This window comes from Salmo salar, chromosome ssa02 (assembly GCF_905237065.1).
Source record: "Salmo salar chromosome ssa02, Ssal_v3.1, whole genome shotgun sequence".
Classification (NCBI taxonomy): domain Eukaryota; kingdom Metazoa; phylum Chordata; class Actinopteri; order Salmoniformes; family Salmonidae; genus Salmo; species Salmo salar.
This window is the reverse complement of record NC_059443.1, coordinates 72,290,654-72,314,622: the sequence shown is the minus strand read 5'-3', so window position 1 is coordinate 72,314,622 and position 23,969 is coordinate 72,290,654. Positions and strand designations below refer to the sequence as shown.

The 23,969-nt window shown below is 49.5% G+C and overlaps 1 protein-coding gene and 1 long non-coding RNA gene across 42 annotated transcripts; both read left to right on the top strand.

The window, feature by feature from the left end:
- Positions 1 to 106: 106 nt before the first annotated feature.
- Positions 107 to 5,026, top strand: LOC123730937 (uncharacterized). Of its 41 annotated transcripts, none has more exons than XR_006762388.1 (9): positions 107 to 852; positions 965 to 1,564; positions 1,597 to 2,004; positions 2,037 to 2,259; positions 2,452 to 2,491; positions 2,812 to 2,995; positions 3,172 to 3,546; positions 3,619 to 3,930; positions 4,187 to 4,556. It is a non-coding gene; the product is annotated as an uncharacterized lncRNA (long non-coding RNA). The 41 variants fall into 41 exon arrangements; XR_006762383.1 differs by having other exon boundaries at positions 107 to 932; XR_006762420.1 differs by lacking the exon at positions 107 to 852 and adding an exon at positions 859 to 964 and having other exon boundaries at positions 1,525 to 1,564; positions 1,637 to 2,004.
- A 2,197-nt stretch (positions 5,027 to 7,223) lies between these two features.
- Positions 7,224 to 23,084, top strand: LOC106595636 (methylthioribose-1-phosphate isomerase). The gene is made up of 6 exons (XM_045709585.1): positions 7,224 to 7,552; positions 10,152 to 10,375; positions 11,781 to 11,950; positions 20,322 to 20,498; positions 20,660 to 20,884; positions 22,664 to 23,084. Exons 1-6 carry the CDS (start codon positions 7,421 to 7,423, stop codon positions 22,795 to 22,797), a joined length of 1,062 nt encoding a protein of 353 aa, XP_045565541.1. The 5' UTR covers positions 7,224 to 7,420; the 3' UTR covers positions 22,798 to 23,084.
- The last annotated feature ends 885 nt before the right edge of the window (positions 23,085 to 23,969 follow it).

Here is a 23,969-nt window from a genome sequence, read left to right as displayed (position 1 = left end):
AGACTTCAGTCAGGGTGATGGGGGCTGAGAGGGTACAGAACAGACTTCAGTCAGGGTGATGGGGGCTGAGAGGGTACAGAACAGACTTCAGTCAGGGTGATGGGGGCTGGGAGGGTACAGAACAGACTTCAGTCAGGGTGATGGGGGCTGAGAGGGTACAGAACAGACTTCAGTCAGGGTGATGGGGGCTGGGAGGGTACAGAACAGACTTCAGTCAGGGTGATGGGGGCTGAGAGGGTACAGAACAGAGGCTTAATTGTGGTTTCAAGAGAGGCCTTTGTGTGGTTTCTGGGTCAGATTGGATGGCAGAAAGTCATGGGTTGTATTCCAAATGACACCCTGTTCCCTATCTAGTGCACTATAGTGTTCCATTTGGGATGCGACCCATGTGCAGTTAGTTTGGTGTGTAATCCCCCCCAGTCAGTCCCCAGCGGCAGATACAGTATGGGACTTAATCCGTGTCCAAGCTGGCCTGATGTCGGCCCCAAATCCTACAGTGATCCTCTAAGAACGAGAAGAAGAGGCTTCAGTGCACTTCCTGTTCCTCATTCCGAATGTGATGGGCAGGAAATGTGCGCTTTACTGCTTACTGACTTCCACAGACCGGCAGAGAGAGAGACAGACAGACAGACAGACAGGCAGAGAGAGGGACAGACAGGCAGAGAGAGGGACAGATGGGCAGACAGACAGAGCTTGTCAGAGGGGACACTGTTTGTTTAGTGAGTGTGGTTAGGTCATGGCGGGCCGGGGACCACAGCTGCCTATAGTGTTGAGGTCAGCCCCTTTTCTCAGATTTTGGGTAGAGAAAGGAGGTCTCCTCCTCTACCCCTCTATAGACCCAGACACCCTGAGGTCTCCTCCTCTACCCCTCTATAAACCGAGACACCCTGAGGTCTCCTCCTCTACCCCTCTATAGACCCAGACACCCTGAGGTCTCTTCCTCTATAAACCCAGAGACCCTGAGGTCTCCTCCTCTACCCCTCTAGAGACCCAGACACCCTGAGGTCTCCTCGTCTACCCCTCTAGAGACCCAGACACCCTGAGGTCTCCTCCTCTACCCCTCTATAGACCCAGACACCCTGAGGTCTCCTCTTCTACCCCTCTAGAGACCCAGACACCCTGAGGTCTCCTCCTCTACCCCTCTAGAGACCCAGACACCCTGAGGTCTCCTCCTCTACCCCTCTAGAGACCCAGACACCCTGAGGTCTCCTCCTCTACCCCTCTATAGACCCAGACACCCTGAGGTCTCCTCCTCTACCCCTCTAGAGACCCAGACACCCTGAGGTCTCCTCCTCTACCCCTCTAGAGACCCAGACACCCTGAGGTCTCCTCTTCTACCCCTCTAGAGACCCAGACACCCTGAGGTCTCCTCCTCTACCCCTCTAGAGACCCAGACACCCTGAGGTCTCCTCTTCTACCCCTCTAGAGACCCAGACACCCTGAGGTCTCCTCCTCTACCCCTCTAGAGACCCAGACACCCTGAGGTCTCCTCTTCTACCCCTCTATAGACCCAGACACCCTGAGGTCTCCTCCTCTACCCCTCTATAGACCCAGACACCCTGAGGTCTCCTCCTCTATAAACCCAGATACACTAAGGTCTCCTCCTCTACCCCTCTATAAACCCAGACACCCTGAGGTCTCCTCCTCTACCCCTCTAGAGACCCAGACACCCTGAGGTCTCCTCCTCTACCCCTCTATAAACCCAGACACCCTGAGGTCTCCTCCTCTATAAACCCAGATACACTAAGGTCTCCTCCTCTACCCCTCTATAAACCCAGACACCCTGAGGTCTCCTCCTCTATAGACCCAGACACCCTGAGGTCTCCTCCTCTACCCCTCTATAAACCCAGACACCCTGAGGTCTCCTCCTCTATAGACCCAGACACACTGAGGTCTCCTCCTCTACCCCTCTATAAACCCAGACACCCTGAGGTCTCCTCCTCTATAGACCCAGACACACTGAGGTCTCCTCCTCTACCCCTCTATAAACCCAGACACCCTGAGGTCTCTTCCTCTATAAACCCAGAGACCCTGAGGTCTCCTCCTCTACCCCTCTATAAACCCAGACACCCTGAGGTCTCCTCCTCTACCCTCTATAGACCCAGACACCCTGAGGTCTCCTCCTCTATAAACCCAGACACCCTGAGGTCTCCTCCTCTACCCCTCTATAAACCCAGACACCCTGAGGTCTCCTCCTCTATAAACCCAGATACACTAAGGTCTCCTCCTCTACCCCTCTATAAACCCAGACACCCTGAGGTCTCCTCCTCTATAAACCCAGAGACACTGAGGTCTCCTCCTCTACCCCTCTAGAGACCCAGACACCCTAAGGTCTCCTCCTCTACCCCTCTATAGACCCAGACACCCTGAGGTCTCCTCCTCTACCCCTCTATAGACCCAGACACCCTGAGGTCTCCTCCTCTACCCCTCTAGAGACCCAGACACCCTGAGGTCTCCTCCTCTACCCCTCTATAAACCCAGACACCCTGAGGTCTCCTCCTCTACCCCTCTATAGACCCAGACACCCTGAGGTCTCCTCCTCTACCCCTCTAGAGACCCAGACACCCTGAGGTCTCCTCGTCTACCCCTCTAGAGACCCAGACACCCTGAGGTCTCCTCTTCTACCCCTCTAGAGACCCAGACACCCTGAGGTCTCCTCCTCTACCCCTCTAGAGACCCAGACACCCTGAGGTCTCCTCCTCTACCCCTCTAGAGACCCAGACACCCTGAGGTCTCCTCCTCTACCCCTCTATAGACCCAGACACACTAAGGTCTCCTCCTCTACCCCTCTATAGACCCAGACACACTAAGGTCTCCTCCTCTACCCCTCTATAAACCCAGACACCCTGAGGTCTCCTCCTCTATAAACCCAGATACACTAAGGTCTCCTCCTCTACCCCTCTATAAACCCAGACACCCTGAGGTCTCCTCCTCTATAGACCCAGACACCCTGAGGTCTCCTCCTCTACCCCTCTATAAACCCAGACACCCTGAGGTCTCCTCCTCTATAGACCCAGACACCCTGAGGTCTCCTCCTCTACCCCTCTATAAACCCAGACACCCTGAGGTCTCCTCCTCTATAGACCCAGACACCCTGAGGTCTCCTCCTCTACCCCTCTATAAACCCAGACACCCTGAGGTCTCTTCCTCTATAAACCCAGAGACCCTGAGGTCTCCTCCTCTACCCCTCTATAAACCCAGACACCCTGAGATCTCCTCCTCTACCCTCTATAGACCCAGACACCCTGAGGTCTCCTCCTCTATAAACCCAGACACCCTGAGGTCTCCTCCTCTACCCCTCTATAAACCCAGACACCCTGAGGTCTCCTCCTCTATAAACCCAGATACACTAAGGTCTCCTCCTCTACCCCTCTATAAACCCAGACACCCTGAGGTCTCCTCCTCTATAAACCCAGATACACTGAGGTCTCCTCCTCTACCCCTCTATAGACCCAGACACACTAAGGTCTCCTCCTCTACCCCTCTATAAACCCAGACACCCTGAGGTCTCCTCCTCTACCCCTCTATAAACCCAGACACCCTGAGGTCTCCTCCTCTACCCCTCTATAAACCCAGACACCCTGAGGTCTCCTCCTCTATAAACCCAGACACCCTGAGGTCTCCTCCTCTACCCCTCTATAAACCCAGACACACTAAGGTCTCCTCCTTTACCCCTCTATAGACCCAGACACCCTGAGGTCTCCTCCTCTACCCCTCTATAAACCCAGACACCCTGAGGTCTCCTCCTCTACCCCTCTATAAACCCAGACACCCTAAGGTCTCCTCCTCTACCCCTCTATAGACCCAGACACACTAAGGTCTCCTCCTCTACCCCTCTATAAACCCAGACACCCTGAGGTCTCCTCCTCTATAAACCCAGATACACTAAGGTCTCCTCCTCTACCCCTCTATAAACCCAGACACCCTGAGGTCTCCTCCTCTATAGACCCAGACACCCTGAGGTCTCCTCCTCTACCCCTCTATAAACCCAGACACCCTGAGGTCTCCTCCTCTATAGACCCAGACACCCTGAGGTCTCCTCCTCTACCCCTCTATAAACCCAGACACCCTGAGGTCTCCTCCTCTATAGACCCAGACACCCTGAGGTCTCCTCCTCTACCCCTCTATAAACCTAGAGACCCTGAGGTCTCCTCCTCTACCCCTCTATAAACCCAGACACCCTGAGATCTCCTCCTCTACCCCTCTATAGACCCAGACACCCTGAGGTCTCCTCCTCTACCCCTCTATAGACCCAGACACCCTGAGGTCTCCTCCTCTATAAATCCAGACACCCTGAGGTCTCCTCCTCTACCCCTCTATAAACCCAGACACCCTGAGGTCTCCTCCTCTATAAACCCAGATACACTAAGGTCTCCTCCTCTTCCCCTCTATAAACCCAGACACCCTGAGGTCTCCTCCTCTATAAACCCAGATACACTGAGGTCTCCTCCTCTACCCCTCTATAGACCCAGACACACTAAGGTCTCCTCCTCTACCCCTCTATAAACCCAGACACCCTGAGGTCTCCTCCTCTACCCCTCTATAAACCCAGACACCCTGAGGTCTCCTCCTCTACCCCTCTATAAACCCAGACACCCTAAGGTCTCCTCCTCTACCCCTCTATAGACCCAGACACCCTGAGGTCTCCTCCTCTACCCTCTATCAGTCTCTCTCTCTCTATACACTACAACAGTAGTTTAGTAGCCTACTGTAGTGGGATCTGTCCCCATATCCACAGCATCTGAGTTGGAGTGCTGATCCAGGATCAGGTCACAACCTGTCCATATAATCTGATTCATTATGAGCTAAAAGGCTAAACTGATCCTACATTATGACATCACTCCATACTAGATCTACTCTGAGAAGCTTTGTGGATACAGGCCCAGTCCCCCAGTCCTGGAGGCTAAACTGATCCTAGATCAGCACTGCTGCTCTGAGAAGCTTTGTGGATACAGGCCCAGTCCCCCAGTCCTGGAGGCTAAACTGATCCTAGATCAGCACTGCTGCTCTGAGAAGCTTTGTGGATACAGGCCCAGTCCCCCAGTCCTGGAGGCTAAACTGATCCTAGATCAGCACTGCTGCTCTGAGAAGCTTTGTGGATACAGGCCCAGTCCTGGTGGCTAAACTGATCCTAGATCAGCACTGCTGCTCTGAGAAGCTTTGTGGATACAGGCCCAGTCCTGGTGGCTAAACTGATCCTAGATCAGCACTGCTGCTCTGAGAAGCTTTGTGGATACAGGCCCAGTCCTGGTGGCTAAACTGATCCTAGATCAGCACTGTTTTTTTTTTTTTTTTTTTTTTATGTTAAAAAAAATGTACCCATTGTTGGCAATCAGTCAGTATAGACCTGTTAATATATTATATATACAGCATTGACTATGGCTCTATTTTTAAACGAAGAAAGTGTGTGTGTGCAAAGGTGATGGATAATGAACTATTAACTGGCATTATAATGATGTTGTCAAATGTCTTGGGAGGGGAATCATGGTTGGATTAAAATATCAGAATGAATTAAACCTGTATATTGTGTTTGTTTAATTTGAGTGAGTGAGTGAGTGAGTGAGTGAGTGAGTGAGTGAGTGAGTGAGTGAGTGAGTGAGTGAGTGAGTGAGTGAGTGAGTGAGTGAGTGAGTGAGTGAGTGAGTGAGTGAGTGAGTGAGTGAGTGAGTGAGTGAGTGAGTGAGTGAGTGAGTGAGTGAGTGAGTTGAAATACCAGTGGTGGTTCCAGATGACATCTCCAGACACCAGTATTGTTTACATCATCTCTCTAGACTGACTATAGTATATAGCTCAGTATACAGCTAGTCAAGTCTCTATAGTACATTCTATAGACTAAAGTCTATAAATCAGTATAGCGCTCCAGGGAGGACTATAGTACAGTCTATACAGTGAGGACTATAGTACAGTCTATACAGTGAGGACTATAGTACAGTCTATACAGTGAGGACTATCTAAACAGAGGAGTATAGTACAATCTATACAGAGAGGACTATAGTACAGTCAATACAGTGAGGACTATAGTACAGTCTATACAAAGAGGACTATAGTACAGTCTATACAAAGAGGACTATAGTACAGTCTATATAGAGAGGATTATAGTATAGTCTATACAGAGAGGACTATAGTACAGTCTATACAGAGGACTATAGTACAGTCTATAGCTGCAGAGAGAATTATAGTACAGTCTACAGAGATGACTATAGTACAGTCTATACAGAGGACTATAGTACAGTCTATACAGAGATGACTATAGTACAGTCTAGCTGCAGAGAGGTCTATAGTACAGTCTATAGCTGCTGAGAGGACTATAGTACAGTCTATACAGAGAGGACTATAGTACAGTCTATACAAAGAGGACTATAGTACAGTCTATACAGAGAGGATTATAGTACAGTCTATACAGAGAGGACTATAGTACAGTCTATACAGTGATGACTATCTATACAGAGGAGTATAGTACGGTCTATACAGAGGACTATAGTACAGTCTATAAAGAGAGGACTATAGTACAGTCTATACAGTGAGGACTATAGTACAGTCTATAGCTCCAGAGATGACTATAGTACAGTCTATAGCTCCAGAGATGACTATAGTACAGTCTATACAGAGAGGACTATAGTACAGTCTATACAGTGAGGACTATAGTACAGTCTATAGCTCCAGAGATGACTATAGTACAGTCTATAGCTCCAGAGATGACTATAGTACAGTCTATACAGAGAGGTTTATGATGTTGTATATAGCTCAGACACTATAGCGCTAGTCTAGTGTGTACAGAATAATCCGTGTAGCTCTATAGCTGCAGAGAGAGGACTATAGACAATGGCTTCAGTATTTGTTCCTTCGTTCTCCTAAACCCCCGTGTGGCTCAGTTGGTAGAGCATGGTGTTTGCAACGCCAGAGTTGTGGGTTTGATTCTCACGGGGGACCAGTACGGGGAAAAAATTTATGAAATGTATGCATTCACTACTGTAAGTCGCTCTGGATAAGAGTGTCTGCTAAATGACAAAAAAAAAAAAAAAAAATTGTTGTAAGGTAAGAAAGAGCACCGGCTCAACTCCTCCAGTTACGCTAATACAATTGATCTGAACGCTACATTTCTACAAACAACACGGAGGGCAGAGAGAAGAGGGGGAGAAGGGGAGGAGAAGAGTGAAGGCCTGTCACCGCCGAAAAAGAGCGCGAGAGGTGGGCGTGGACAGAGCTGGGAAAGGCAGGGTCGGTTTCCTGCCGGGGAAAGCACGTGGTTCCGTATGTGTGTCAGACAGAGGTTTTCTGAGCTCCCCCTCTCTTTTTCCCCAGACAGTTAATATTCATTTTCCAGCACTTTTATCCTCTACCAACCCACGACGATTCGAAACGGCAACCGGGAGGAGTGTGTGTGTGTGTTGTGCCATCCGATCCATCTCGTTCGCGGGTCATGACGCTCGAGGCGATCCGTTACCGGGCCGGGTCTCTGCAGATTCTTAACCAGCTGCTCCTACCGCAGGAGACTGTGTTCGACGAGGTCCGCACAGTGCAGGACGGCTATGAAGCGATCAAGTCCATGAAGGCAAGAAATATCACTCACTCTGTCTTCTCCCTCTTTCGTTTCCACCCTTACCCTTATTCCACCCTTACTACGTGTCACCTCCCCGTGTGTGTGTGTGTGGGTGTGGGTTTCTAACTAGCAGTGTTTCCACCACAGTGTGTAGCTATGCTGGCTGCGGGTGTCTTTGTGTCAAACAGGGTGTATATTTAGTGTGATCTGGGCACCCTGCTCTCGGTTCTGTCACAGCGCATATCTGGACGGTGTTGTGCATGGGGCGAAGGGCTTGTGGCCTGTGATAGGCTCTTTGTTGATGTCCAGGGCCTGTGTGTTTTGACGGTCCCTGCTATTTCCACCGATTACTACCGTCCGCAGCGCCGTATTGCATGGAATAGCGGCCCCGGTGTGGACGGTCGGGGTTGGATCACACACACAGTGTGTCACTCGTTCGTTTTTACCAGCCACCGGCCCGGTTTGTCAATTTAACGTGATCCTAAGCGACAATGGTCCCAATTATTTATATACCGTTTAACGTTAACCCGTGCCACCGACAAAACCACGGTGCCAGGTATCCGCACCCAACCATGAAAACGCCCACCCCCCCTCGCTCCCTTTCTCTTGCTCTCACGTTAAAGATTGTCTATGCATTATTAATGACCGATTCCCGGGGTTTTGTTCGCGCCTGCAGTCGGTGTTCTGCGGCTTGTTGACTCTTTATTAGTGTTTGGCGACGGCTTTTATCAGAGCGGTTCTGATGGGGAGAGGTGTTTTGTTGATCGTCAAACAGACTGCTTCTCTTTACTTTTTATTCTTCATAATAAACCTCCTTCCATTGATACAGACACTCTCTTCATCTCCCTCTTTGTCTCTCTCTCTCTCTCACACACACACACACACACACACACACACACACACTGAGATACAATACATCTGAGCTTCAGACCTGTGATGGAATGCCTCTTAAACAGTATGATGTCGTCATGGTGATAGTAATAGTAGTGTCCCTGGGGATGGATGATACCGAGCTGCCGCTGATCTCACACACTGGTGACGTCATACACCACCACTCACTGTCCTGCTGTCTGTGTGTCCTGACTATCCCCTGCTTTGTGTTGGCAGGTCGTTAGAGGGTTGGGTGTGTGTGTACGGTCCTGTCTGGTATTGCCTGCGTACGGTCCTGTCTGGTATTGCCTGCGTACGGTCCTGTCTGGTATTGCCTGCGTACGGTCCTGTCTGGTATTGCCTGCGTACGGTCCTGTCTGGTATTGCCTGCGTACGGTCCTGTCTGGTATTGCCTGCATACGGTCCTGTCTGGTATTGCCTGCATACGGTCCTGTCTGGTATTGCCTGCATACGGTCCTGTCTGGTATTGCCTGCATACGGTCCTGTCTGGTATTGCTTGCATACGGTCCTGTCTGGTATTGCCTGCATACTGCATAGTTTCAGTCATCCAGCTAACTGCAAGACAAGGTCTTCTGGACAGGAGAGTTCTAGAGGAGTGTGGGGGTTCCAGCAGGCCAGGAGAGATGGGAGGAGACAGGTGTATGATAAAGACCAATGAGAGAGTTTGATAGACACACAGGTCCTCCCCCTCTGGTTTACCTGGAGGATTACAAGAAATGTTCAAAGGCTCAATTCCAACATGATGTCTGGTTCCCCCTCCATTCCTTCTCCCCCTCCATTCCTTCTCCCCCTCCATTCCTTCTCCATCCTTCCATTCCTTCTCCCCCTCCATTCCTTCTCCCTCTCCATTCCTTTCCCCCCTCTATTCCTTTCCCCCCTCTATTCCTTCTCCATCCCACCATTCCTTCTCCATCCCTCCATTCCTTCTCCATCCCTCCATTCCTTCTCCATCCCTCCATTCCTTCTCCATCCCTCCATTCCTTCTCCATCCCTCCATTCCTTCTCCATCCCTCCATTCCTTCTCCCCCTCCATTCCTTCTCCCCCTCCATTCCTTCTCCCCTCCATTCCTTCTCTCCCTCCATGCCTTCTCTCCCTCCATTCCTTCTCCCTCTCCATTCCTTCTCCATCCTTCCATTCCTTTCCCCCTCCATTCCTTCTCCATCCTTCCATTCCTTCTCCCCCTCCATTCCTTCTCCCCCTCCATTCCTTCTCCCCCTCCATTCCTTCCCCCCTCTATTCCTTCTCCATCCCTCCATTCCTTCTCCATCCCGCCATTCCTTCTCCATCCCTCCATTCCTTCTCCATCCCTCCATTCCTTCTCCATCCCTCCATTCCTTCTCCATCCCTCCATTCCTTCTCCCCCTCCATTCCTTCTCCCCCTCCATTCCTTCTCCCCCTCCATTCCTTCTCCCCCTCCATTCCTTCTCCCCCTCCATTCCTTCTCTCCCTCCATGCCTTCTCTCCCTCCATGCCTTCTCTCCCTCCATTCCTTCTCTCCCTCCATTCCTTCTCCCTCTCCATTCCTTCTCCATCCTTCCATTCCTTTCCCCCTCCATTCCTTCTCCATCCTTCCATTCCTTCTCCCCCTCCATTCCTTCTCCCTCTCCATTCCTTTCCCCCCTCTATTCCTTTCCCCCCTCTATTCCTTCTCCATCCCTCCATTCCTTCTCCATCCCTCCATTCCTTCTCCATCCCTCCATTCCTTCTCCATCCCTCCAGGTGCGGGGGGCTCCTGCCATCGCCATCGTAGGCTGTCTGAGCCTGGCAGTGGAGCTGCGCGCAGGTGCCGGGGGCAACGACCCCGTGACCTTCATCCGGGAGTCTCTGTGTCACCTGACTTCGGCAAGACCCACGGCCGTCAATATGGGCCGGGCCGCCCGGGAACTGATGGAGTTTGCCGAGAACGAGAGCATGGAGAAAAACCCAGAACAACTCACAGAGAGGTATGGAGAGAGAGAGGGATGGAGGGAGGGATGGATGTAGACAGAGAGGGAGGGATGGAGGGAGGGATGGATGTAGACAGAGAGGGAGGGAGGGATGGATGTAGACAGAGAGGGAGGGATGGAGGGAGGGATGGATGTAGACAGAGAGGGAGGGAGGGATGGATGTAGACAGAGAGGGAGGGATGGAGGGAGGGATGGATGTAGACAGAGAGGGAGGGAAGGAGGGATGGATGTAGACAGAGAGGGAGGGAAGGAGGGATGGATGTAGACAGAGAGGGAGGGAAGGAGGGATGGATGTAGGGAGAGAGAGGGACGGAGGGATGGATGTAGGGAGAGAGAGGGACGGAGGGATGGATGTAGGGAGAGAGAGAGAGAGAGAGAGAGAGAGGGAGGGATGGATGTAGGGAGAGAGAGAGAGAGAGGGATGGAGGGAGGGAGGGATGGATGTCGGGGAGAGAGGGAGGGAGAGAGGGATGGGTGTAGGGAGAGAGAGAGAGATGGGTGTAGGGGGAGAGAGAGGGAGGGATGGGTGTAGGAGGAGAGGGAGGGATGGGTGTAGAGAGAGAGAGGGAGGGATGGGTGTATGGAGAGCGAGAGAGAGAGAGAGATGGGTGTAGGGAGAGAGAGAGAGAGAGATGGGTGTAGGGAGAGAGAGAGAGAGATGGGTGTAGGGTGAGAGAGAGAGATGGGTGTAGGGAGAGAGAGAGAGAGAGATGGGTAGAGAGAGAGAGAGAGAGAGAGAGATGTAGGGAGAGAGAGAGAGATGGGTGTAGGGAGAGAGAGAGAGAGAGGGAGAGATGGGTGTAGGGAGAGAGAGAGAGAGAGATGGGTGTAGGGAGAGAGAGAGAGAGAGGGAGAGATGGGTGTAGGGGTGAGAGAGAGAGAGATGGGTGTAGGGAGAGAGAGAGAGAGATGGGTGTAGGGAGAGAGAGAGAGAGAGATGGGTGTAGGGAGAGAGAGAGAGAGAGAGAGATGGGTGTAGGGAGAGAGAGAGAGAGATGGGTGTAGGGAGAGAGAGAGAGAGAGATGGGTGTAGGGAGAGAGAGAGAGAGAGATGGGTGTAGAGAGAGAGAGAGAGATGGGTGTAGGGAGAGAGAGAGAGAGAGAGATGGGTGTAGGGAGAGAGAGAGAGAGAGAGAGATGGGTGTAGAGAGAGAGAGAGGGAGGGAGGGAGACCAGAGGGAGGAAGGGAGACGGGAGGGAGAGAGAGAGAGAGGGAGACCAGAGAGGGAGAGAGAGGGAAGGAGACCAGAGAGTGGGAGAGAGAGAGAGGGAGACCAGAGACAGTGAGAGAACATGAAAGTGGACTAAACTAAAGAGTAGATCAGAAGTTAAAGGGAAGATGATAGTGAAAACTGCTTTGACAGACACACTCCCTCTCTTCTAATCCCCGCCCATCCTGCAGTGTGATTGGCTGGATCGAGGAGATGCTGGAGCGTGATGTCAATGACAACAAGAAGATCGGTAACTACGGAGCTCAACACATCCTGTCTGGTGTTCCCCGAGACTCTGTCACTATCTTAACTCACTGCAACACAGGGTCACTGGCCACGGCAGGATACGGCACTGCACTGGGTAAGACAGACAGAGAGTCTCCATGCTCTAGTACTAGTCTATAACCAGTGTGTCTCTGTGCTCTAGTACTAGTCTATAACCACTGTGTCTCTGTGCTCTAGTACTAGTCTATAACCAGTGTGTCTCCGTGCTCTAGTACTAGTCTATAACCAGTGTGTCTACCACTGTGTCTCTGTGCTCTAGTACTAGTCTATAACCAGTGTGTCTCCGTGCTCTAGTACTAGTCTATAACCAGTGTGTCTACCACTGTGTCTCTGTGCTCTAGTACTAGTCTATAACCAGTGTGTCTCTGTGCTCTAGTACTAGTCTATAACCAGTGTGTCTCTGTGCTCTAGTACTAGTCTATAACCAGTGTGTCTCTGTGCTCTAGTACTAGTCTATAACCAGTGTGTCTACCACTGTGTCTCTGTGCTCTAGTACTAGTCTATAACCAGTGTGTCTCTGTGCTCTAGTACTAGTCTATAACCAGTGTGTCTCTGTGCTCTAGTACTAGTCTATAACCAGTGTGTCTCTGTGCTCTAGTACTAGTCTATAACCAGTGTGTCTCTGTGCTCTAGTACTAGTCTATAACCAGTGTGTCTCCGTGCTCTAGTACTAGTCTATAACCAGTGTGTCTCTGTGCTCTAGTACTAGTCTATAACCAGTGTCTCTGTGCTCTAGTACTAGTCTATAACCAGTGTCTCTGTGCTCTAGTACTAGTCTATAACCAGTGTGTCTCCGTGCTCTAGTACTAGTCTATAACCAGTGTCTCTGTGCTCTAGTACTAGTCTATAACCAGTGTGTCTCTGTGCTCTAGTACTAGTCTATAACCAGTGTGTCTCTGTGCTCTAGTACTAGTCTATAACCAGTGTGTCTCTGTGCTCTAGTACTAGTCTATAACCAGTGTGTCTCTGTGCTCTAGTACTAGTCTATAACCAGTGTGTCTCTGTGCTCTAGTACTAGACTATAACCAGTGTCTCTGTGCTCTAGTACTAGTCTATAACCAGTGTGTCTCTGTGCTCTAGTACTAGTCTATAACCACTGTGTCTCTGTGCTCTAGTACTAGTCTATAACCAGTGTGTCTCTGTGCTCTAGTACTAGTCTATAACCACTGTGTCTCTGTGCTCTAGTACTAGTCTATAACCACTGTGTCTCTGTGCTCTAGTACTAGTCTATAACCAGTGTGTCTCCGTGCTCTAGTACTAGTCTATAACCAGTGTGTCTCTGTGCTCTAGTACTAGTCTATAACCAGTGTGTCTCCGTGCTCTAGTACTAGTCTATAACCAGTGTGTCTCTGTGCTCTAGTACTAGTCTATAACCAGTGTGTCTACCACTGTGTCTCTGTGCTCTAGTACTAGTCTATAACCAGTGTGTCTCTGTGCTCTAGTACTAGTCTATAACCAGTGTGTCTCTGTGCTCTAGTACTAGTCTATAACCAGTGTGTCTCTGTGCTCTAGTACTAGTCTATAACCAGTGTGTCTACCACTGTGTCTCTGTGCTCTAGTACTAGTCTATAACAGTGTGTCTCCGTGCTCTAGTACTAGTCTATAACCAGTGTGTCTCTGTGCTCTAGTACTAGTCTATAACCAGTGTGTCTCTGTGCTCTAGTACTAGTCTATAACCAGTGTGTCTCCGTGCTCTAGTACTAGTCTATAACCAGTGTGTCTCTGTGCTCTAGTACTAGTCTATAACCAGTGTCTCTGTGCTCTAGTACTAGTCTATAACCAGTGTCTCTGTGCTCTAGTACTAGTCTATAACCAGTGTGTCTCCGTGCTCTAGTACTAGTCTATAACCAGTGTCTCTGTGCTCTAGTACTAGTCTATAACCAGTGTGTCTCTGTGCTCTAGTACTAGTCTATAACCAGTGTGTCTCTGTGCTCTAGTACTAGTCTATAACCAGTGTGTCTCTGTGCTCTAGTACTAGTCTATAACCAGTGTGTCTCTGTGCTCTAGTACTAGTCTATAACCAGTGTGTCTCTGTGCTCTAGTACTAGACTATAACCAGTGTCTCTGTGCTCTAGTACTAGTCTATAACCAGTGTGTCTCTGTGCTCTAGTACTAGTCTATAACCACTGTGTCTCTGTGCTCTAGTACTAGTCTATAACCAGTGTGTCTCTGTGCTCTAGTACTAGTCTATAACCACTGTGTCTCTGTGCTCTAGTACTAGTCTATAACCAGTGTGTCTCTGTGCTCTAGTACTAGTCTATAACCAGTGTGTCTCTGTGCTCTAGTACTAGTCTATAACCAGTGTGTCTCTGTGCTCTAGTACTAGTCTATAACCAGTGTGTCTCTGTGCTCTAGTACTAGTCTATAACCAGTGTGTCTCTGTGCTCTAGTACTAGTCTATAACCAGTGTGTCTCTGTGCTCTAGTACTAGTCTATAACCAGTGTGTCTCTGTGCTCTAGTACTAGTCTATAACCAGTGTGTCTCTGTGCTCTAGTACTAGTCTATAACCAGTGTGTCTCTGTGCTCTAGTACTAGTCTATAACCAGTGTGTCTCTGTGCTCTAGTACTAGTCTATAACCAGTGTGTCTCTGTGCTCTAGTACTAGTCTATAACCAGTGTGTCTCTGTGCTCTAGTACTAGTCTATAACCAGTGTGTCTCTGTGCTCTAGTACTAGTCTATAACCAGTGTGTCTCTGTGCTCTAGTACTAGTCTATAACCAGTGTGTCTCTGTGCTCTAGTACTAGTCTATAACCAGTGTGTCTCTGTGCTCTAGTACTAGTCTATAACCAGTGTGTCTCTGTGCTCTAGTACTAGTCTATAACCAGTGTGTCTCTGTGCTCTAGTACTAGTCTATAACCAGTGTGTCTCTGTGCTCTAGTACTAGTCTATAACCAGTGTGTCTCTGTGCTCTAGTACTAGTCTATAACCAGTGTGTCTCTGTGCTCTAGTACTAGTCTATAACCAGTGTGTCTCTGTGCTCTAGTACTAGTCTATAACCAGTGTGTCTCTGTGCTCTAGTACTAGTCTATAACCAGTGTGTCTCTGTGCTCTAGTACTAGTCTATAACCAGTGTGTCTCTGTGCTCTAGTACTAGTCTATAACCAGTGTGTCTCTGTGCTCTAGTACTAGTCTATAACCAGTGTGTCTCTGTGCTCTAGTACTAGTCTATAACCAGTGTGTCTCTGTGCTCTAGTACTAGTCTATAACCAGTGTGTCTCTGTGCTCTAGTACTAGTCTATAACCAGTGTGTCTCTGTGCTCTAGTACTAGTCTATAACCAGTGTGTCTCTGTGCTCTAGTACTAGTCTATAACCAGTGTGTCTCTGTGCTCTAGTACTAGTCTATAACCAGTGTGTCTCCGTGCTCTAGTACTAGTCTATAACCAGTGTGTCTCTGTGCTCTAGTACTAGTCTATAACCAGTGTGTCTCTGTGCTCTAGTACTAGTCTATAACCAGTGTGTCTCTGTGCTCTAGTACTAGTCTATAACCAGTGTGTCTCTGTGCTCTAGTACTAGTCTATAACCAGTGTGTCTCTGTGCTCTAGTACTAGTCTATAACCAGTGTGTCTCTGTGCTCTAGTACTAGTCTATAACCAGTGTGTCTCTGTGCTCTAGTACTAGTCTATAACCAGTGTGTCTCTGTGCTCTAGTACTAGTCTATAACCAGTGTGTCTCTGTGCTCTAGTACTAGTCTATAACCAGTGTGTCTCTGTGCTCTAGTACTAGTCTATAACCAGTGTGTCTCTGTGCTCTAGTACTAGTCTATAACCAGTGTGTCTCTGTGCTCTAGTACTAGTCTATAACCAGTGTGTCTCTGTGCTCTAGTACTAGTCTATAACCAGTGTGTCTCTGTGCTCTAGTACTAGTCTATAACCAGTGTGTCTCTGTGCTCTAGTACTAGTCTATAACCACTGTGTCTCTGTGCTCTAGTACTAGTCTATAACCAGTGTGTCTCTGTGCTCTAGTACTAGTCTATAACCAGTGTGTCTCCGTGCTCTAGTACTAGTCTATAACCAGTGTGTCTCTGTGCTCTAGTACTAGTCTATAACCAGTGTGTCTACCACTGTGTCTCTGTGCTCTAGTACTAGTCTATAACCAGTGTGTCTCTGTGCTCTAGTACTAGTCTATAACCAGTGTGTCTCTGTGCTCTAGTACTAGTCTATAACCAGTGTGTCTCTGTGCTCTAGTACTAGTCTATAACCAGTGTGTCTCCCGGGTGCTCTAGTACTAGTCTATAACCAGTGTGTCTCTGTGCTCTAGTACTAGTCTATAACCAGTGTGTCTCTGTGCTCTAGTACTAGTCTATAACCAGTGTGTCTCTGTGCTCTAGTACTAGTCTATAACCAGTGTGTCTCCGTGCTCTAGTACTAGTCTATAACCAGTGTGTCTCTGTGCTCTAGTACTAGTCTATAACCAGTGTGTCTCTGTGCTCTAGTACTAGTCTATAACCAGTGTGTCTCTGTGCTCTAGTACTAGTCTATAACCAGTGTGTCTCTGTGCTCTAGTACTAGTCTATAACCAGTGTGTCTCTGTGCTCTAGTACTAGTCTATAACCAGTGTGTCTCTGTGCTCTAGTACTAGTCTATAACCAGTGTGTCTCTGTGCTCTAGTACTAGTCTATAACCAGTGTGTCTCTGTGCTCTAGTACTAGTCTATAACCACTGTGTCTCTGTGCTCTAGTACTAGTCTATAACCAGTGTGTCTCTGTGCTCTAGTACTAGTCTATAACCACTGTGTCTCTGTGCTCTAGTACTAGTCTATAACCAGTGTGTCTCCTGTGCTCTAGTACTAGTCTATAACCAGTGTGTCTCTGTGCTCTAGTACTAGTCTATAACCAGTGTGTCTCCGTGCTCTAGTACTAGTCTATAACCAGTGTGTCTCTGTGCTCTAGTACTAGTCTATAACCAGTGTGTCTCTGTGCTCTAGTACTAGTCTATAACCAGTGTGTCTCTGTGCTCTAGTACTAGTCTATAACCAGTGTGTCTCTGTGCTCTAGTACTAGTCTATAACCAGTGTGTCTCTGTGCTCTAGTACTAGTCTATAACCAGTGTGTCTCTGTGCTCTAGTACTAGTCTATAACCAGTGTGTCTCTGTGCTCTAGTACTAGTCTATAACCAGTGTGTCTCTGTGCTCTAGTACTAGTCTATAACCAGTGTGTCTCTGTGCTCTAGTACTAGTCTATAACCAGTGTGTCTCTGTGCTCTAGTACTAGTCTATAACCAGTGTGTCTCTGTGCTCTAGTACTAGTCTATAACCAGTGTCTCTGTGCTCTAGTACTAGTCTATAACCACTGTGTCTCTGTGCTCTAGTACTAGTCTATAACCAGTGTGTCTCTGTGCTCTAGTACTAGTCTATAACCAGTGTCTCTGTGCTCTAGTACTAGTCTATAACCAGTGTGTCTCTGTGCTCTAGTACTAGTCTATAACCAGTGTGTCTCCATGCTCTAGTACTAGTCTATAACCAGTGTGTCTCTGTGCTCTAGTACTAGTCTATAACCAGTGTGTCTCTGTGCTCTAGTACTAGACTATAACCAGTGTGTCTCTGTGCTCTAGTACTAGTCTATAACCAGTGTGTCTCTGTGCTCTAGTACTAGTCTATAACCACTGTGTCTCTGTGCTCTAGTACTAGTCTATAACCACTGTGTCTCTGTGCTCTAGTACTAGTCTATAACCAGTGTCTCTGTGCTCTAGTACTAGTCTATAACCAGTGTGTCTCTGTGCTCTAGTACTAGTCTATAACCAGTGTGTCTCTGTGCTCTAGTACTAGTCTATAACCAGTGTGTCTCTGTGCTCTAGTACTAGTCTATAACCAGTGTGTCTCTGTGCTCTAGTACTAGTCTATAACCACTGTGTCTCTGTGCTCTAGTACTAGTCTATAACCAGTGTGTCTCTGTGCTCTAGTACTAGTCTATAACCAGTGTGTCTCTGTGCTCTAGTACTAGTCTATAACCAGTGTGTCTCTGTGCTCTAGTACTAGTCTATAACCAGTGTGTCTCTGTGCTCTAGTACTAGTCTATAACCAGTGTGTCTCTGTGCTCTAGTACTAGTCTATAACCAGTGTGTCTCTGTGCTCTAGTACTAGTCTATAACCAGTGTGTCTCTGTGCTCTAGTACTAGTCTATAACCAGTGTGTCTCTGTGCTCTAGTACTAGTCTATAACCAGTGTGTCTCTGTGCTCTAGTACTAGTCTATAACCAGTGTGTCTCTGTGCTCTAGTACTAGTCTATAACCAGTGTGTCTCTGTGCTCTAGTACTAGTCTATAACCAGTGTGTCTCTGTGCTCTAGTACTAGTCTATAACCAGTGTGTCTCTGTGCTCTAGTACTAGTCTATAACCAGTGTGTCTCTGTGCTCTAGTACTAGTCTATAACCAGTGTGTCTCTGTGCTCTAGTACTAGTCTATAACCAGTGTGTCTCCGTGCTCTAGTACTAGTCTATAACCAGTGTGTCTCCGTGCTCTAGTACTAGTCTATAACCAGTGTGTATCCGTGCTCTAGTACTAGTCTATAACCAGTGTGTCTCTGTGCTCTAGTACTAGTCTATAACCAGTGTGTCTCTGTGCTCTAGTACTAGTCTATAACCAGTGTGTCTCTGTGCTCTAGTACTAGTCTATAACCAGTGTGTCTCTGTGCTCTAGTACTAGTCTATAACCACTGTGTCTCTGTGCTCTAGTACTAGTCTATAACCTGTGTCTCTGTGCTCTAGTACTAGTCTATAACCAGTGTGTCTCTGTGCTCTAGTACTAGTCTATAACCAGTGTCTCTGTGCTCTAGTACTAGTCTATAACCAGTGTGTCTCTGTGCTCTAGTACTAGTCTATAACCAATGTGTCTCTGTGCTCTAGTACTAGTCTATAACCAGTGTGTCTCTGTGCTCTAGTACTAGTCTATAACCAGTGTGTCTCTGTGCTCTAGTACTAGTCTATAACCAGTGTGTCTCTGTGCTCTAGTACTAGACTATAACCAGTGTCTCTGTGCTCTAGTACTAGTCTATAACCAGTGTGTCTCTGTGCTCTAGTACTAGTCTATAACCACTGTGTCTCTGTGCTCTAGTACTAGTCTATAACCAGTGTGTCTCTGTGCTCTAGTACTAGTCTATAACCACTGTGTCTCTGTGCTCTAGTACTAGTCTATAACCACTGTGTCTCTGTGCTCTAGTACTAGTCTATAACCAGTGTGTCTCCGTGCTCTAGTACTAGTCTATAACCAGTGTGTCTCTGTGCTCTAGTACTAGTCTATAACCAGTGTGTCTCCGTGCTCTAGTACTAGTCTATAACCAGTGTGTCTCTGTGCTCTAGTACTAGTCTATAACCAGTGTGTCTCTGTGCTCTAGTACTAGTCTATAACCAGTGTGTCTCTGTGCTCTAGTACTAGACTATAACCAGTGTGTCTCTGTGCTCTAGTACTAGTCTATAACCAGTGTGTCTCTGTGCTCTAGTACTAGTCTATAACCACTGTGTCTCTGTGCTCTAGTACTAGTCTATAACCAGTGTCTCTGTGCTCTAGTACTAGTCTATAACCAGTGTGTCTCTGTGCTCTAGTACTAGTCTATAACCAGTGTGTCTCTGTGCTCTAGTACTAGTCTATAACCAGTGTGTCTCTGTGCTCTAGTACTAGTCTATAACCAGTGTGTCTCTGTGCTCTAGTACTAGTCTATAACCAGTGTGTCTCCGTGCTCTAGTACTAGTCTATAACCAGTGTGTCTCTGTGCTCTAGTACTAGTCTATAACCAGTGTGTCTCCGTGCTCTAGTACTAGTCTATAACCAGTGTGTCTCTGTGCTCTAGTACTAGTCTATAACCAGTGTGTCTCTGTGCTCTAGTACTAGTCTATAACCAGTGTGTCTCTGTGCTCTAGTACTAGTCTATAACCAGTGTGTCTCTGTGCTCTAGTACTAGTCTATAACCAGTGTGTCTCCGTGCTCTAGTACTAGTCTATAACCAGTGTGTCTCTGTGCTCTAGTACTAGTCTATAACCAGTGTGTCTCTGTGCTCTAGTACTAGTCTATAACCAGTGTGTCTCTGTGCTCTAGTACTAGTCTATAACCAGTGTGTCTCTGTGCTCTAGTACTAGTCTATAACCAATGTGTCTCTGTGCTCTAGTACTAGTCTATAACCAGTGTGTCTCTGTGCTCTAGTACTAGTCTATAACCAGGTGTCTCTGTGCTCTAGTACTAGTCTATAACCAGTGTGTCTCTGTGCTCTAGTACTAGTCTATAACCAGTGTGTCTCTGTGCTCTAGTACTAGTCTATAACCAGTGTGTCTCTGTGCTCTAGTACTAGTCTATAACCAGTGTGTCTCTGTGCTCTAGTACTAGTCTATAACCAGTGTGTCTCTGTGCTCTAGTACTAGTCTATAACCAGTGTGTCTCTGTGCTCTAGTACTAGTCTATAACCAGTGTGTCTCTGTGCTCTAGTACTAGTCTATAACCAGTGTGTGTGTGTATCTCCAGGTGTGGTGCGTTCCCTCCATGCTCTAGGCAGACTGAAGCGGATGTATTGTACAGAGACCAGACCCTATAACCAAGGGGCCAGACTGACAGCCTATGAGGCCGTGGCTGAAGGGTTCCCTGCTACTCTCATCACCGACAGCATGGCTGCACTCACCATGAGAGAGAAGAGCATCACAGGTATACCCAGTCTCACTGCCTGTCTGACTTTTGTTTCCTTCTCTTCCTGTCTTTCCTCTCTCTTCTTCCTCTCTTCTTCCTCCTCCAATAACTGGTCTGGTTTGACGTTCTATCCATCTCTTATCACTATACTGTTATTTATCTCTCTCTCCCTGTCTCAGCTGTTGTCGTAGGGGCGGACAGGGTGGTTGCTAACGGCGACACGGCCAACAAAATCGGCACATACCAGCTGGCCATCGCCGCAAAGCACCATGGGATCCCATTCTACGTGGCGGCGCCCAGCACGTCATGTGACCTGAGTCTGGAGAGCGGCCGGCACATTGTCATCGAGGAGCGCCCCGCCGAGGAACTCACCAGCATCAACGGAGTTCCCATAGCTGCCCCGGGTACGAGTGGGGGGGGGGTGTGTGTGTGTGTGTGTGTGTGTGTGTGTGTAGGGGTGGAGTTGGGTGTGTGTGTGTAGGGGTGGAGATGGGTCTGTGTGTGTAGGGGTGGAGTTGGGTGTGTGTGTGTGTAGGGGTGGAGTTGGGTGTGTGTGTGTAGGGGTGGAGTTGGGTGTGTGTGTGTGTAGGGGTGGAGTTGGGTGTGTGTGTGTAGGGGTGGAGTTGGGTGTGTGTGTGTAGGGGTGGAGTTGGGTGTGTGTGTGTAGGGGTGGAGTTGGGTGTGTGTGTGTAGGGGTGGAGTTGGGTGGGTGGGGGTGTGTGTAGGGGTGGAGTTGGGTGGGTGGGTGGGTGGGTGGGTGGGTGGGTGGGGGTGTGTGTAGGGGTGGAGTTGGGTGTGTGTAGGGGTGGAGTTGGGTGGGTGTGTATTTGATGACAGACGACAGACCGTGAGTTAATGAGGTGTGGAGAAGCTAGGTGGTGATGGACAGAGAGTGGGAGAAAGAGAGTGATAGAGCTGGGGAGAGCAGTATAACAGTATAGTCCCTGGTAGACAGACAGACAGACAGACAGACAAGACAGACAGACAGTACAGTACAGTGTATTCTCTGGAGAATGTTCCGGAGCTGATTGACTTGTGACACGTGTCTCTAATTAAAGAACTAGAAGAGGGGCTCTGTGACATCACAGTAATTATATTATCAACTCCTGTAATTGAGACGCTGTTCCCTGGGGATTTCCTGCTCTCTCTCTCCTCCTCCTCCCTCCCCTCCTCTTCCCTCTCTCTCCTCCTCTTCCCTCTCCTCCTCTTCCCTCCCTTATTCACCTTCCCTTCTTTCTCCCCCTCTTCCTCCGTCGCTCTCTACCGTCTCACTCTCTCAAATCTCTCGCCCCCTAACCCCCCACCCCTAATTTATCTTTCTCTCTGTCCCTTCCCCCGTCTCTCTACCTCTCTATACCCCCCTCTCTCCCTCTGTTGTCTACCCTCCTCCCCCCTCTCTCCCTCTGTTGTCTACCCTCCTCCCCCTCTCTCTCCCTCTTGTCTACCCTCCTCCCCCCTCTCTCCCTCTGTTGTCTACCCTCCTCCCCCTCTCTCCCTCTGTTGTCTACCCTCCTCCCCCCCTCTCTCCCTCTGTTGTCTACCCTCCTCCCCCCCTCTCTCCCTCTGTTGTCTACCCTCCTCCCCCCTCTCTCCCTCTGTTGTCTACCCTCCTCCCCCCCTCTCTCCCTCTGTTGTCTACCCTCCTCCCCCCCTCTCTCCCTCTGTTGTCTACCCTCCTCCCCCTCTCTCCCTCTGTTGTCTACCCTCCTCCCCCCTCTCTCCCTCTGTTGTCTACCCTCCTCCCCCCCTCTCTCCCTCTGTTGTCTACCCTCCTCCCCCCTCTCTCCCTCTGTTGTCTACCCTCCTCCCCCCCTCTCTCCCTCTGTTGTCTACCCTCCTCCCCCCCTCTCTCCCTCTGTTGTCTACCCTCCTCCCCCCCTCTCTCCCTCTGTTGTCTACCCTCCTCCCCCCTCTCTCCCTCTGTTGTCTACCCTCCTCCCCCCTCTCTCCCTCTGTTGTCTACCCTCCTCCCCCTCTCTCTCCCTCTTGTCTACCCTCCTCCCCCCTCTCTCCCTCTGTTGTCTACCCTCCTCCCCCCTCTCTCCCTCTGTTGTCTACCCTCCTCCCCCCTCTCTCCCTCTGTTGTCTACCCTCCTCCCCCCTCTCTCCCTCTGTTGTCTACCCTCCTCCCCCCTCTCTCCCTCCGTTGTCTACCCTCCTCCCCCCCCTCTCTCCCTCTCCAGGTATTGATGTGTGGAACCCGGCGTTTGACGTGACCCCCCACCAGCTGATAACTGGGGGCATCATCACAGAGCTGGGGGTGTTTCTGCCCTCGGAGCTGCAGGCAGCACTCACCGGCCGTCTCACTGCCCTGTAGACGGCACTATCACCACCCGCTGGCCGCCGTGCGCTACTGCACCTTAATACTCCTGCTCTCACTCTCTCATATGACTTATACGTCCTCACACACACAGATCAGGTGGAAGTCCAGTTTTGTTACATTCACATACACAGAGTCAGTGTTATACAAACTCACATGTTTTACAGTCTCACACACACATTATGCAGGAACTCAGACACACACATCCAACCCCCTCCCACTTCCGTCCCTCCCTCTCTCTGGTCTCTCCTCTCTCTGGTCTCTCCTCCTCTCTCTGGTCTCTCCTCCTCTCTCTGGTCTCTCCTCCTCTCTCTGGTCTCTCCTCCTCTCTCTGGTCTCTCCTCCTCTCTCTGGTCTCTCCTCTCTCTGGTCTCTCCTCCTCTCTCTGGTCTCTCCTCCTCTCTCTGGTCTCTCCTCCTCTCTCTGGTCTCTCCTCCTCTCTCTGGTCTCTCCTCCTCTCTCTGGTCTCTCCTCCTCTCTCTGGTCTCTCCTCCTCTCTCTGGTCTCTCCTCCTCTCTCTGGTCTCTCCTCCTCTCTCTGGTCTCTCCTCTCTCTGGTCTCTCCTCTCTCTGGTCTCTCCTCTTCTCTCTGGTCTCTCCTCCTCTCTCTGGTCTCTCCTCCTCTCTCTGGTCTCTCCTCTTCTCTCTGGTCTCTCCTCTCTCTGGTCTCTCCTCTCTCTGGTCTCTCCTCTCTCTGGTCTCTCCTCCTCTCTCTGGTCTCTCCTCCTCTCTCTGGTCTCTCCTCCTCTCTCTGGTCTCTCCTCCTCTCTCTGGTCTCTCCTCCTCTCTCTGGTCTCTCCTCCTCTCTCTGGTCTCTCCTCCTCTCTCTGGTCTCTCCTCCTCTCTCTGGTCTCTCTTCTCTCTGGTCTCTCCTCCTCTCTCTGGTCTCTCCTCCTCTCTCTGGTCTCTCCTCCTCTCTCTGGTCTCTCCTCCTCTCTCTGGTCTCTCCTCCTCTCTCTGGTCTCTCCTCCTCTCTCTGGTCTCTCCTCCTCTCTCTGGTCTCTCCTCCTCTCTCTGGTCTCTCCTCCTCTCTCTGGTCTCTCCTCTGGTCTCTCCTCCTCTCTCTGGTCTCTCCTCCTCTCTCTGGTCTCTCCTCCTCTCTCTGGTCTCTCCTGTGTTCATCTCCTGTCCCTCCCTCTCTCTGGTCTCTCCTGTGTTCATCTCCTGTCC

Bases quoted from the DNA above. Each gene is read 5' to 3' on its own strand.
- LOC106595636 (XM_045709585.1), top strand. From the start codon at position 7,421: ATGACGCTCGAGGCGATCCGTTACCGGGCCGGGTCTCTGCAGATTCTT. The intron at 10,376-11,780 runs GTATGGAGAGAG...CCCATCCTGCAG, and splicing joins CCAGAACAACTCACAGAGAG to TGTGATTGGCTGGATCGAGG. The intron at 11,951-20,321 runs GTAAGACAGACA...GTGTATCTCCAG, and splicing joins AGGATACGGCACTGCACTGG to GTGTGGTGCGTTCCCTCCAT.